General features: G+C 41.7%; 1 protein-coding gene across 1 annotated transcript; it reads right to left on the reverse strand.

Moving 5' to 3' along the window:
- Window positions 1-2287: 2287 nt before the first annotated feature.
- Window positions 2288-11096, reverse strand: mpdu1b (mannose-P-dolichol utilization defect 1b). Its single transcript, XM_028564150.1, has 7 exons — window positions 10864-11096; window positions 9319-9384; window positions 8039-8171; window positions 7140-7225; window positions 6015-6133; window positions 5297-5407; window positions 2288-2488 (listed from the first exon to the last, which is right to left on the reverse strand). Exons 1-7 carry the CDS (start codon window positions 10988-10990, stop codon window positions 2357-2359), a joined length of 774 nt encoding a protein of 257 aa, XP_028419951.1. The 5' UTR covers window positions 10991-11096; the 3' UTR covers window positions 2288-2356.
- Between the last annotated feature and the right edge of the window lie 3342 nt (window positions 11097-14438).

Consider the following 14438-nt stretch of genomic DNA (forward strand, 5'->3'; position numbering starts at 1 on the left):
TTGAGCAAGGCCCTTAACACCAACTGCTCCAGTGGAGTGTGGTTGTACTGGGCAGCTTCCATGTATGAATGTGCAACTATATGAATGTGACATGTCATCATTGCAAATGAGAAATTGTTTTTAATTGACTTACCTGGATAAATAATGTCAAAAAGTGCACTGGGGACTGACTACAATCACCAGATCTGAGAAAAGTCATTTAGGCGGTGCCCAAAAAAAGGCTTGGGTGCTGTGCCTTATAATGGTATGGAATGGAAAAACCCTGCTTGGCTGATTGACATAAAGGGCGTGCTGCACCACACAAAAGCAGTTTCGGCACAAACCGGTTGGGCGGCAGCAGAGGAGGGAGTGAACGCTCTAACATGTTACAACTCTCAGGACACAATGTTGTCGGGTTAGAACCTAACATTTTCTTGAGTGAGGATCCCTTAACCCCCCACAAATCCTTCACGGGCTCACTCGCCAGGATTGACTTCATAGGGAATTCCGTGTGAAAGGTGATTTCTAAACTCTCTCTGGGTAATCCCATAGGTGTCCCAAATAAGTGGACATTTTGCATCATTAGTGTACAAATGATGTACAAAAAGTGTAGAGAGGCAAAGTCCCTCCCCTACCACCATAGGACCTTATTTTGGAAAAACAGAGCGAACGCAGAAAATCCACGTTATGTTCTTCTTTACACATGAAATAAATGTCAGACTGACTGACTGACTGACTGACATGTGATGTGCATTCTTCTTAGAAAACAATCAGTTTTTAGAAATGTCTCATGGCATATTGTCTCTAGAAGTGTATTATTCAACTGTAGTTTTTTGTTAACGGAAAAGAAAATCGCAACACTCTATACTATCGAATCAGAATGAATGAAAATCGCGATACAAATGGAATCGGGACTAAAGCATACCGTCCCAGCCCGAGTAGTGACAAATAATGTTTTGACCCCGTTTGAATTGAGCCATGGGTTACACTTACGTTTCCAACTCAAGGCAGTCACAGTTTGTAATAAAACTGTAGAAGTATAAAAAGTTAGAAAGACTACACACTCAGTGAAGTGGCCTAAGGGACGTCTCGCTGAAGCATCGATTGTCCGTTTGGATCATTTCCTGTTCCTAAAATGGATTTTTCTGCATTTAGTACTTTAACTTTTATTCCTTTAAGTGACATTTTCAATGCAGGACTTTTAATTCTAACAGAGTATTTTTACAATGTGGTATCAGTACTTTAAATTAAGCAAAGAATTGTTCCACCGCTGAGTAGTACTATGTCAGACCTACAACAAACGGAGACTTTCTTGACTCGCAAAATTATCTTTCATATTCATGGCTCATTTCAAAGTGGGGCAAAAAATGATACTGTTCACTACCGTACATGCAGAGGGACCTTTCCTCTCTCTAATGCCACCTCTGATACAGACCATAGAAGAGACCTTCCAATGACAGGGGCCAGTGTGGGATTCTGTTTATGTGGGAATGACAAAACAACATATCATTCTTTACATTCTTTACATTTCAAATCATTTCCACAAAAATAATCTACATGATTAGAATGCTAAATCAGAGGCCCTGGATGGGACCAATCAACAGACAAGTACACAAACTGTTCCCAGTCATTTAAACACAGCAGTGTGAACTAGGGCCGCACAATATAGACCGTGTTTGCGCTGCGCCGGCTGCGATATACCCTCAGAGACATTTTGTGTTAGTTAGCAGAAAACTGCACTTTTAAAATGTAACCTTTTACAGTATATTCTTTTCAATGTTCAGTTTGCTCAATAAAAGAATGTTGGAAATTATTTCCTTTCATTTGTTTTAAATTCAACAAGCACTTTGTTGTATTGTAGCGGAATACCGAAAGCAGCAGAAACGCGGAACCGAGCACACTTTAATATCGGTTTATTTATCGCAAGTGATATGGTTACCGTGATGCTCAACAACGTTATCGCGCATGGCATATTTTCCTGATATGGTGCAGCCCTAGTGTGAACCCAGCCTGACAGTAATGAGGATGGGGAGGAATGTAATTACAGCGTTCTTCACAGCGGGGGGTCTGGACCCAGCAGCCCTGCTCACAGCTGAACGCCACCAATAAGAGCAGCTGGCTGTCAATCATAAAGCTGGCGGGCCCGCATGGAAGGTCCGCTCGTCACGTTACAGTACGTTCACATCGTCACATCGCAGTCGAGCAGGTTCAGTGTCCCGCACTTCCCAGCCCGGGCTCTGTATTACTGTACATGCGTTTCATGTCGTCAATTAGTTCAAGTTTTAAAGACACTTCTTTGAGAATGTGGGGGAAAAAAGTGGGACACGGAAATAAAAAAAAGTGCTATTGATTGAAAGTTTAGCAACTGTCCTTTAGCCTACTCGCTCTTCTTTTTCTTCTTCTTGTGCTCCGGGGAGCTGTTCCAGTAGTAGAGGACCTGCAGGGCGATGATGCCGTTGCAGGCGGAGGAGATGACGTAGGTGACGGCCATCAGCGTGTCTCCGGTTTCCTGGGAGGAGACAACGGGGCTCAAAACAACGCACTCGCCGTGACACGTGGACTAGGGCTGGGTAGCGCCAATGGTTCCCCCCACCCCCCGAATCAATTCCAATTCCCATTTAATATATCAATTTGGTTAGGGAAATCAGAGTTACAATACCAATTTTGCTTGCATATAAAAAAAATAAATAAAAAAAAAGATTCTCAGAGAACTTGTGCTGTAAATTGTACAAGCGAGAAGCAACCCTCAAATATTTTTTATGAAGACCAATGTTTACATTGAGAACTGACCCCTGAAAGTTGGTTTTAGGGATGTCCCGAACAGCTTTATTGGCCTTCGATCCGATTTTTCAAATATGAAATATCTGCTGATACCAAGTCCTGATCCGATACTTGTATTTGCTTATATCATAGAGCCGCACAACTTTTTCTTGTTTACATAAACAAAATAACTAAAAGATGTCTTCAGCTTAATAACTTAGTGAAGCTAGATTTTTTGTAAAACTAGCATATAAAGTCAACTTCTACTGCAGGTTGTGCAGAATTTACTGATGTAAATGATAAGGGTAAGGTGATGGAGGGGACTGCTGATCCCTGATCAGTTATCGGCCCTGATCTGATACTTCCCGATCCGTTCAGGACATCCCTAGTTTATTACAGTACTTTTAAACTTAACAGGACTGACATTATATTAACATAATAAACATATTAGAAAACATATTTGGATCAGATCCAAACAAACATTTTAATTGGAGGATTGATTATTTTAACCCAGCCCTAACAAAATAACGGTGAACATGTTCATATGTTCATATTACAGACGGACACACAGTCACAAACAGACACACACACAGTTTCACACAGAAAAAAGTTACATAGTAACAGACACACATGCACACACAGCAAACAGTCACACAGTCACACACAGTAAACAGTCACACACAGCAAACAGTCACACAGTCACACACAGTAAACAGTCACACACAGTAAACAGTCACACACAGTAAACAGTCACACACAGTAAACAGTCATACAGGCACTAAGGCTGAGCAATTTTATCGATTCTGCGATATAAATCGATATTTTTTCCCCCAAGAAAGTATTGATTTTTATGCCGCGAGTATCGATACATAAGTCCCATTCAAATCCCCCGTGTTTACCCCCGTTCACGTTGCAGGAAGAGCGATTTGGTCAGCCAGCCGCTAGTGTCGCTGTAGAGCAGCCAACGTCAACTGGTGGCCCGCCGCCAAAGCTTTTAGTCTGGCCCCCAGAATAATCATGAATTCACAAAATGTAAAGAGGAAAAAATGCATTTGGTTATTTATCATTTCAAGCATTTAGAGCAAAAACCCAGCCCCCTGTATTTACATCTCTATTCACATGCTGGGATTCTGTAGCCTACAGCAATGCCCGAGCTCCACACACACGGCTGAGCCGAGATGTGTGTGTGTTAAAACACACACACACAGCATGAGCCGAGATGTGTGTGTGTTAAAACACACACACACAGCATGAGCCGAGATGTGTGTGTGTGTTAAAGGTTAAAACACGCAGCACCTGACTGGGAACGATACAGAGTTACCAACGGCCACTGGGGCAGATGAACTCACGCTGGTCTCTTTTCTGTAAATAGGCTACAATTAAACCTTTGTGAGTAGAAAGTCAATATTTATCAATGCACTCACCTGTGTAGACCGGCATAAACATGTAGAAAGCGATATTTCAATCCAGCTCTACTCTGCAAATAGCGAATTTTTACAAACAAGCTAAAACAAAAGCTGTCGGTTTGTAGTCTAACTGTTTATCTTAGGTTGCCGGGAATCTGGAAATTTTGACAAATTCTTGTAAACCTCACTGCTGGCTGAACAAACCAAACTCTCCGCTAGAGCGGACAATCTGGAGCTACTTAATATGCACGTGAATGACGCGATCATTATGTTCGAGTGATGATGATGATGGTTGTATTATTTTGCAACAACATCGTTTCATTGCAAATGAGGCATACATGACGAGTGCATAGCCTGCTTATCAGTCCATTCATCATTAAAGCTGGGCTTTTGGCTTTTCCACTTCAACTTTTCCCTTCAGCGTTTTTGACAGTGACATGTTTACCTGACAACAGCCTCTTGCAAGCATTTTCCACCAATCAGGATGCTGCATACTACAATAATGTTTCCATAATCAGAACAGACTTTAACCATCACTCCTCAGTGAACTGCCTCCTAGTCTGAGATCATTTTCTAGTTAAAGAGCCAGTTATCATTATGGAGTTTCCATGTTTTTAGGAGTTTGCTCACACTAATACATGTTAAAAAATAGTAGCATTAATTCAGTAAGAAAGTGAAAATTTTGAACAAGAATAGGCGTATTAGGTATAAATTCATTTTATTTTCTTTATTTGAAAGTCCGGCCGCCAGAGTGCTTAGAAAAATTCTGAAAAAAATGTAGTTGATGATCCCTGCTGTAGACTCTCTGTCCAGTCAGAGACATATATTGTGTAATTGATGTTTTCAGTTCAATTAATTAAATCCAAGTAAATGGAACACTCACAAGATGTCACCAAAATCACTCGGCCCCCTTTAAATCTTTCAGAAAATTGAAAGTGTATCGAAATATATGGAATCGTATTGAATCGTATCGTTGGCTGAATATTGTGATATATATAGTATCGTGAGTTGAATATTGTGTATCGTATCGTGAGATTAGTGTATCGCTACAGCCCTAACAGGCACACATAGTCACACACAGTCAGACACAGCAAACAGTCACACAGTCATACAGACACAAGTCACACAGACACACACAGTCACACACCCACCTGTACTGAGGTGAAGATGCGGGCGAGGGACCCGGCGAACAGCAGGAAGACGGAGACAGCCGACAGCTGGCCCGTGTGCCCGTTCCGGAGGTTGGCGGCTGCCTGGATCAGCTGACACACACATCAACCACACACACAACACACACAACACACAACTTTCTTTTAGTATACACATTTCTTTACATTTATAGATTACATTAGAAAAATGTAAAGTCATTCTGCATTAGTCCCTGTTTGTACTGTAACCATGGTAACATGCAGCAATCACTGGATTACTGTTAAAACTAATGAGAACGTCATGAATATAACTAATTTATTCTCAACAAAAAAAAAAGTCTAAATAGTTACAGTATAAACACAGAATGAAAAACAGTTACACACATTGGTTTAATAGTAGGCTGGCTATTGTGTAACATTAGACAGCCAATCACAAACATGATTAGATCTTGGTAGGAGCATGCTGCTTGTTTATTGGCTCACTGACTCTGATGAGATTTACTCCTTAGGTTTTGGAATTGGGTATGGAATGACGAGGCATTTTCCGATTTTTGATACTTTAGAGCAATTCAGTCAGTGCCTAAAAAGTATTGAGTTCGGTACCCAGCCCTATTTAACAGCATCATAAAAAAACACTTTTCACTGCCATCGAATATGAAATCTAGAACCTGTTTTAATGTTATGACCCTAAACGTATTGGACGGGTGTTGTCTTGGCCTACCCTGCCGATGATGATGGCTGGCATGTTGGAGGCCTGCAGGTAGGTGACCACTGGCATGGGAGTGACCGGAGACAGCACGAGGACCAGCAGGCCGATGAACACCACCAGAAACAGCACACCTGGCACGGCACACACACACACACACACACACGGGCTGACAAAGGAGGCATTTACACTGAAACTGGCTTTGAGTTTATCTGGGGTTTGGTTTCAATGGGTCTGTGCTCCAGCTGAATAACTCACAGAAGCTAAACGCAAAAACAACATACTTTTCATTTAGCAGCTGCACGGTGTACTGTATGTTGCCTGAAGGCAAAATGTTTGCTGCACTGCTACTAGGACTCGGATAGAGCTATCTTTGTCCGGCCTAACCTAACTGGGCCTGTGATTTCTCAAAAATCCCCCGGGCTTGAATCGAGTCAGGTTTGCGCAAGTTTCCGGTTTGTCAAGAATATTGAATGAGCTGTGTACTGCTGTGTGTGACCGCCATCTTCTGGATATCTTTTCAACTTACACTCATGAATTTAAACATTTTTTTTTAAAAAAAGCACACCGGCAGAGGTTGTCATAACACTTACACTGGAAATTTGGGTTTTCAATCGGGCCCGGGCCCAAAACTGCTGCTGTGGTTCAGGCTCGGATGGGGCCTGATTTCTGGGCCTGATGTTAGCATTAGTCCCAGAATATGGTGCCATACACCGGTGCTAGGCTGGGGAGCAGCACTTGTAATTCCCAAGTTTGTACTCTAACACGATGCAGGGGACTTGTCCTTCTCTGCCTAGTCATGAGTACTCTCCACAAATATTTCACTTCACAGTTGCTCCATTGACTTTTAATGAAATGTACCCACACTCTGGAACATGGAAGTTAGGGGGTTCACCACGTTCAGTCAGTGAGTATTGGTAGCAAATGTGTCGCTAAGCTTAAAAAGTTTTTAAATTATTTTCTGCATTATTGCCTTAATTGGACAGTTGACAGTGAAAAGGGGGGCAGGAAACAGGGGGAGAGAGAGAGAGATATAGTATGACATGCAACAAGGATCCCCGGCTGGAACTGAACCAGCAACAACTATTGATATCAGCATTGCTGTTGAAGCTCTAAATGTGTGTGTGCGTGCAGTCGTACCTCTGCTGGTTCTGCCTCCGTAGTGCTGAATGAGGAAGCCAATGGCGACTGTCTGCAGCATGAGGAACAGAGCCTCGCCCCACGCGCTGAGGAAACATTCACCACATGTTACTGCATTTGTTACACGACATATGGCACAAAAAAGGCGGAAAGCTTCACCTAAATCAAAATACAGTGGTTAGGCTGTGTTCAGACCAGCAGAAGGGGATCCGGCGATTTGCCGCAGGGTTGCGCGGCGGTGGGAGCGTCACGGGGATGGCCCATTTTTGTGACGTCCTGATGTGTTCTTTATCCCTCCCCCCCCAATTTTAGTCTGGCTATCCCCAGACCAAGCTCAATCTTTTAAAATTGAAAATTAGTCTGGGGAGTCTGCTCTGTATTTTTCTACTGCACAAGAGGCGTGATCAATGGGCATAGTTCAAATGACTCTCTACGCAATTGGATAGTCCTTCAACCAATCAGACTCGGAGCCATAAAGACGAGGTTGGCGGTCCAATCCCAGGCTTCTCTGGATACTGTGTATACATCGCTATGTACTGCTCCTAATACTAGGGTGAGTTAGACTGCAGAAATAAGATTTCACTACGTTGTACTGTGTGCATGTGACAATTAAGAATAACGTTTGTTTGTGATGTTTTCTGTTACTGGACGGGACTCTCACACACCAAAACAAACTAGTCTGATCGCCGGTAACGTGCTTGGCCACCACAGCGGGACGCCGCACTACCCCCATTCAAAATGAAAGGAAAGACCTGCGTTTTTTTTTGCTGTACCGACTGATGGCCTACGCAGGCAATGTGAATGCAGGCTTATACAGTGATCCCAATAGTAGACATGTAGAAGTAGAAGTTCCCCGTGCATGTCTCTACTTCACAGAGCTGATTGGAATGTGGCCCGACCTGAAAGGGAACTTGTTGGCGATGCTGTAGGCCATTGTCCCCGTGATGGCCAGCAGCTCCAGCAGCACCGTCTGGAAGCTCAGCCCCTCAGCGCTCTTTGCTCCCATCAGCTTAATGATCTGAGGCAACTTCACTGTGAACAAGGAGGGACGAGATTCAATGGAAACGCAGCACGTACGTCAAAATATTCAATACACCTTTTTTTCAGGCAGACTTTGGCTGTCAAAAACATTCATTAGTTATTACTAGTCAAGTATTTTTAGACTTTTTTGTACACACATCCATTTTCAAAAAAAAAAAAAAAAACAGCGTTGGACTTTCTGGCTGATTAGTAGAACTGTTAATTGCCAATACGATACCGGAGTATTGATGTCAAAATGGTAAGGGTGTGACGAGATCTCGTTTTACGAGATCTCGCGAGATTAAAACGTGACGAGATTTCTCGTCGAGGTGAAAAGTTGTCTCGTGAGGCGATGTTATGTCAGCGTGATGGAGCGTGAAATTACTATTGAAGATCCCCCTGCCACTTTTAAATCATTTGTGTGGCAACATTTTGGTTTTCCTGCGGAAATAATAAACGGCGAAAGAGTGACAGACAAGACGAACGCAATATGTAAACATTGTAAGAAAAAAATGCCGTATACCGCGGCTAACACGAGCACTATGCAAAAACACTTACAGCACCACCACAGCTCTCTACTAACTACTGCACCCGCGACGAAAACATTAAAAGGGCAAACAACTCTAAAAGCCTTTGCATCTCTGCCACCGGTAAGTGCAAGAGCCACGGCAATAACGAGGGACATAGGTGTTTTCATTGCAGCTGATATGAGGCCATTTTCTGTGGTGGAAAATGTCGGATTTCGGCGACTCCTCCACACACTGGAAACAAGGTACGTCATCCCATCACGCGCGCATTTAACTCGCACTGTAGTCCCAAACCTCTACAAAGAAGCCAAGGTCAGTTGAATAAATAAACTATTTTCCATTCATATATTTCATCATTGAGGATTTCTTTAAATTTTTTTTAAAAATCTCGTCTCGTTCTCGTGAACCCAATCTCGTGATGTGTCTCGTCTCGTGGAGTAAGTGTCTCGTCACACCCCTACAAAATGGTACATTTTTTAATATCCTACTTTGAGAAATGTTAAAAAAAAAAACAGTACAACATAATTACAACTTTAAAGATGCTGATGATTAGCATAACACATGATGAAAATAACAATTTAGACTAAAACTAAAAGACGGTTATAGAGCGAAGCAGAGGGGAGGCGTTTTACCCATCACTGATCCCAGGATGATGCCGATCCCCAGGCCTTTGCTCAGCACAATCTTCAGACATGGTACTGGAATAAAAGAGGAAAAGAAAACATTAGCTGGCTGTCATAGATCCCATCCAAGTATACAGACAGACGCACGCCGTACACCCAAGCACTGTGGTTTTTAGAAAACGTTACGCAAACAAGAGGAAAGAGTGCATTTGTTGGGGACTATTTTCAGCAGCAAAAAAAAAATCCCACATTCGGAGCCCTAGGGAGTATTTGTGGCAGCAAGACGGGGGTATAAATAAACTACAGCGTGTGTGTTCGCTAATGAGGAAAGGCTACCCACGTTGCTCTTTCTACGGACTAGAAGAAGAAGAAAAAAGGTAAACAACGGCAGAACTGGCAGCAGCATTGACGTCAACGCTTCGATTTGATTCATGACCTACTTGGTCGGATCAAGCCATTCACCATAAAAGAACTCATCTTGAGATTTTTGATCAATAATAATCAGTTATGTTGATATAATAACTATGTGGGTAAAGGCAAATAATAGAACAACTAGATCAGTCTGGTGTGTTCAGAAAATGACATCACTCTACTGTAATGCAGCCTTTAAAACCAGGAAAAGACAACACTACGATATCCTAACTCTAAGACGATATCTAGCCTCATATGTCGATATCGATACAATATCGATATCTTGCCCAGCCCCAGCTGACAGAGGGAGTACCAGCTGATCTCTTCTACTGACAGTCTGAGGCCGCTGCTGGCCTACAAAAGGACGGCAAAAGGGGGTTCTTTTGATGGTTTATTGCAGATTTAGTTTGCTTTTGCTGGAATATTTTTTTACTTTCCACGTTATGTTTGATAGGCTATGTGTTGCTTTGTGGCCACGAACATTGCAGTGTTCTCTTTTTTTTTCACTGTTTGCAACTGCCTCTTTCTCAAGAGGCAGTTGCATGATTGTAAAAACTGTCCCCACTAACACAGAACGTTTAGGAAACGTTAGTTTCTGGTTCCCTAAAGATTAGTTCGAACCAGACCAAAACCTAACGTTATGGGAGCGTTCTCTAAAGATTGCAACGGTAGGGGGACGTTAAGGGAACGTTCTCTAAAGGTTATAACGGTAGGGGAACGTTCTGGGAACGTTCTGAGAACGGTCAATGTAACCAAAAACTAACGTTCCCTAAACGCCAGGAAAACTTTCCATAGGAACCAAAAACTAACCTTCGGGGAACGTTCCCGCAGCCAAAAACGAACGTTCCCAGAACGTTCTGGGAAACAAAAATTGTTACCTGTAGCAACCAGTTTCAGAGCGCTCTCTTTTTCCCCATTCCAACTCCACCCAGAATGTCAGACATCTGAGACTGACGTTTCCAGTGCACGTAAACCACACAGCCATAAACGTCAAACAGTCTCCCGTTTCCCCCGGTAAGCTAGCGATGAATCTGCATAGCATCAATGCAGCTGCTTTATGACCTTATGACGCATTGAGCAATACATCGTCTCGGTCTTTTCGGTCACTGAGCTACCGGCGTTCAACTTAAACGAGCGACTTACCGTACAAAAAGTTAAAATTGAGAAAGAACTCGTCGTAACATGATTCCGGCATAAAATATGTCAACAAAAGTCCTTTAAAAGGATCCATAAAGGACGCGCCTTCATTCAAAACAGTTTCCTCCGCCATATTGGAGATTAATGCAACCAAAGATGTGACGTTGCCGTTCAGTGTGTAACAGATAAAAGCCCCACCGGTTTGAACAATAACTCAACGTTCCGCTCCACAACTGAATCTAGTTGAAAGATGTGATTATTGTTATTACGAAATTGAAATTCACACAAAGAAATGATGAAACAGTAGCAAAACTTGGACATTGTGTGTGATCAAGGGCGTGACTGTGGGTTCAACATGAGGCCCATGGACATGTATGCGACAAAAACATCCAAAAAATTATACAAAAAAAAAACCTTAGGAAAAAACCTCGAAAAAAGACACAAAAAAATGTTCGAAAAGACGCTAAAAACTTTGGATAAAGCACCAAGAACTTTAAAAAAAATAAAATTACTCAAAATGAAGCAACAAAAACTTTGAAAAAGAAATCCAGAAACGCAACAAAAATGTCGAAAGAAATGGTCCCAAAAAAACCTTGAAAGAAGCAACAAAATCCTCAGAAAAAAAACGACGAAAACATTGAAAAAAGCGGCAAAAATGTAAAAAAAAATGAAACAAAAGCCCCTAATGGATTATTGGGTGGGTTGTAACCCGGCCACATCCCCTGTAAATGATGCCTATGTGTGTGATAGACTGGTAACCTGTCCGGTGTGTACCACGCCCCTCAGGCTATATATCCAGCCCCCCATGACCCAAGATACCTGTGATGTTATGATGTTAGGTTATGGAATAAGTATATTTAGGCTATTAGAATAAATAACAATGCACATTTTTGTCATTGAGAATGTGTGGAACTGTGTGTTTCTGAACAACAAGATGGAAAAAGTTTTTGATATCATTTTTATTTAATGTAACAAAGTGCAGACATTCACAAGTGCAGTTATGAAAAAAGATAACAAAACATAACAAAGTAATTCAAGTAAATACTCAGAATTTAAATCCATTATATTTAAACTATTCATCAATATAAAGTAGTGAATAATTGATAGATTTTTATTAGACAATTTCATTCATAAAAAAAAAAAAAAAACACCTGCTCAGCCATGGCAGGGACTGCTTACATAAAAGGAAAAATCAGGATAACACAAAAATGTATAAATTATGATATAACTTATTTCCATTGTGGTTCCAGGTGATGTTGAGTGTACAGGAGTAGGTTAGGCGGCAAATCTAACGTGGCTAATACAACACCATAAACAAATAAATCAAAGACAATAATACAATACAATGCCATTCCATCATCACCGGTATTCTCAATGAATAAAACATCTTCCAACATAATATCCCATACTGTGAATTCCTGGCAATCTATTCCACAGATTTACTGCCATGTAGAAAGTTTCCTTCCCTTAGGTTATTCCTAAACCTGGGAGGAACACAGTCAGTGGAATGACTGTGAATATCTCTCACCTGTAGGAAAACATTTTTTAGGTATTGAGGTAACAGCTCCATGTACAATATGTTGTACCATGAACAAAATGATCTGGCATACTTTTTCCTGAACTTTCAACCACCCAAGGCTCTCAAACTGAAACAGGTAAAAGTGTGCTGAAGCACCCCTAAACTTGATCCTGGCACCCCTAAAAAATAATTGCTGTGTCTGTGTTAATCTATTGTGAGTTTAGGTGTCCTGCTCATATCCCAGCATCGTGAAAATAATCCCAAAATCTAGATGCCTGGATCATTCAGAAAATAGTGTGGCTTGTCAGCCATTAGTCAAATTCACTCTAATTTTCAAAAGTTATTGGTACTGCATTTTGGAAATGTCTAGTTTTTCCATAGATAAATATCAGATTTTATTTGTAATACCACCTCACCTTTTGTAGTGATGGCCCTGTGGCTAAGCATTAAAGTTACTGTAGTTTTCTCAGAATTGTTGGTGTCTTTCTAGTTACATAATTCAGTGTTTCCATGATGGTCCCAAATGATGTTAAAATGCCCAGTAGAATAACGTTTAAAAAAATAATACGTTAAAAGGTTGCCAGGCACCCCTAAAGCTCTGATCCTAGAATCGCCCCCTGTGGGGAGATGACGAAATCTGAAGCCTGTTTATAAATGGTGCAGTTAGCACATGCACCATGAATTGGAGGGATGGTAAAAAAAGATTCTCCTGCCAGTAGAGGTGGAGCTAGCTTTAATTATTCATGACAAACAAATGTGTTGCTCTTTTGCGAAATGCTTTGTTATGTACGGAGCCCCTAAAGGGACGTGGGAATTTTTTCTTCTTTCCGGTGTGCACAAGATACTTTCTGTCTGAGTAGGATTCAGAAGGGCTGCCAAAGGAGGTATTCGTCCTTCTGAAAATGCAACAAAATGTACCTGATAGTGTCATTAACTAACTTAAAGATGATAAGGCAACTGTTAACTGATTTCATGCTGTGAATGTGAAATGTAAACTTTAGCCACATTACGTTGGCAGCAGGGGTGTCGGACTGGGGGTGGGAAGGGGACTGAGTACCCATGGCCATCATGTGAAAAGGGCCGAAAAAGATGCTAGAATGAATAACTTTTGCATGCTCACCAGAAAGTTTCTCATACGCACATGAAAAAAAAAAAGAAGTCATGTCATGTCCCCCTTAGGGGCTCCGTAGTTATGTGTAACTGTCTGATCTGCACAATCTTATGTACAATGCACAACTCAATCTGCTAGACTCTTCCTAAACTTCAACCACCTAAGCAGGGCCTGAAGTTTACTTATTTGGCCACCAAGGTGGATTTAAAAAATCCACCTGCCACAATGGCTTTTTAAGGCAATTTCTAATTTGCCTCATAAGGGTGAAATACAGGAAACGCACAAGCATCGTTTTTGAACTGGTTAAGAATACACATTTAAGTGCTGCTTGCCGTTGTCGCTAACTGTCCACTTGGCATTAAAAGTCGTCTTCTTTTACTTTTCTTTAATTCATCCTCATCTTATAATGTTGGTTGCTCGTTTTGGCCGGCCTCTTCACCCCAGTAATGTGCCACCACATAGCTCAAATCCAAGGAGATGGCAGACTTGGTGGAAACGTGAAAATACAACAGTGGCAAAATAACAACTGATGAATCACTCAATTCTCATTGGCTACGTGCCAATGTGGCAGGTAGGCCGCCAGGGGCAAAAATTCACCCGCATTTGGCGCATGGTCAAGTGTTCATTTCAGGCCCCTGCACCCAAATGCTTTCAAAATGTGACCTACAGTACGTCTGTGTCAACTGGGTTGCTTTTTCCATGCGTTCGCACATTATAACCACTTCTTTTACCTTTGTTGCAGGGAGAGCTTTCCAAAGCGGACAGCTGTACCACGACTCTTCAAAATCCTTGGAGCAGAATCAACAAGACACATTTTTAGTGACAACTGGAATGCATTTGAGTTTTCATCAATTCTCATATTAAATGATGTTAGTTTACCTGGTTTTCACAGAGGGAGGGTTTATTCCATGGTGCCGAGCTGGAAGCACAGCTTTTCTCTAAGGCTTTACA

This window comes from Perca flavescens, chromosome 19 (genome assembly GCF_004354835.1).
Source record: "Perca flavescens isolate YP-PL-M2 chromosome 19, PFLA_1.0, whole genome shotgun sequence".
Lineage (NCBI taxonomy): Eukaryota > Metazoa > Chordata > Actinopteri > Perciformes > Percidae > Perca > Perca flavescens.

Excerpts from the sequence above, each read along its gene's own strand:
- mpdu1b (XM_028564150.1), bottom strand. The coding sequence starts at position 10,990 with ATGGCGGAGGAAACTGTTTTGAATGAAGGCGCGTCCTTTATGGATCCT. Across the intron at positions 8,172-9,318 it reads CATCCTGGGATCAGTGATGG|TGAAGTTGCCTCAGATCATT; the intron begins GTAAAACGCCTC and ends CCTTGTTCACAG. Across the intron at positions 5,408-6,014 it reads CAGCCATCATCATCGGCAGG|CTGATCCAGGCAGCCGCCAA; the intron begins GTAGGCCAAGAC and ends TGTGTGTGTCAG.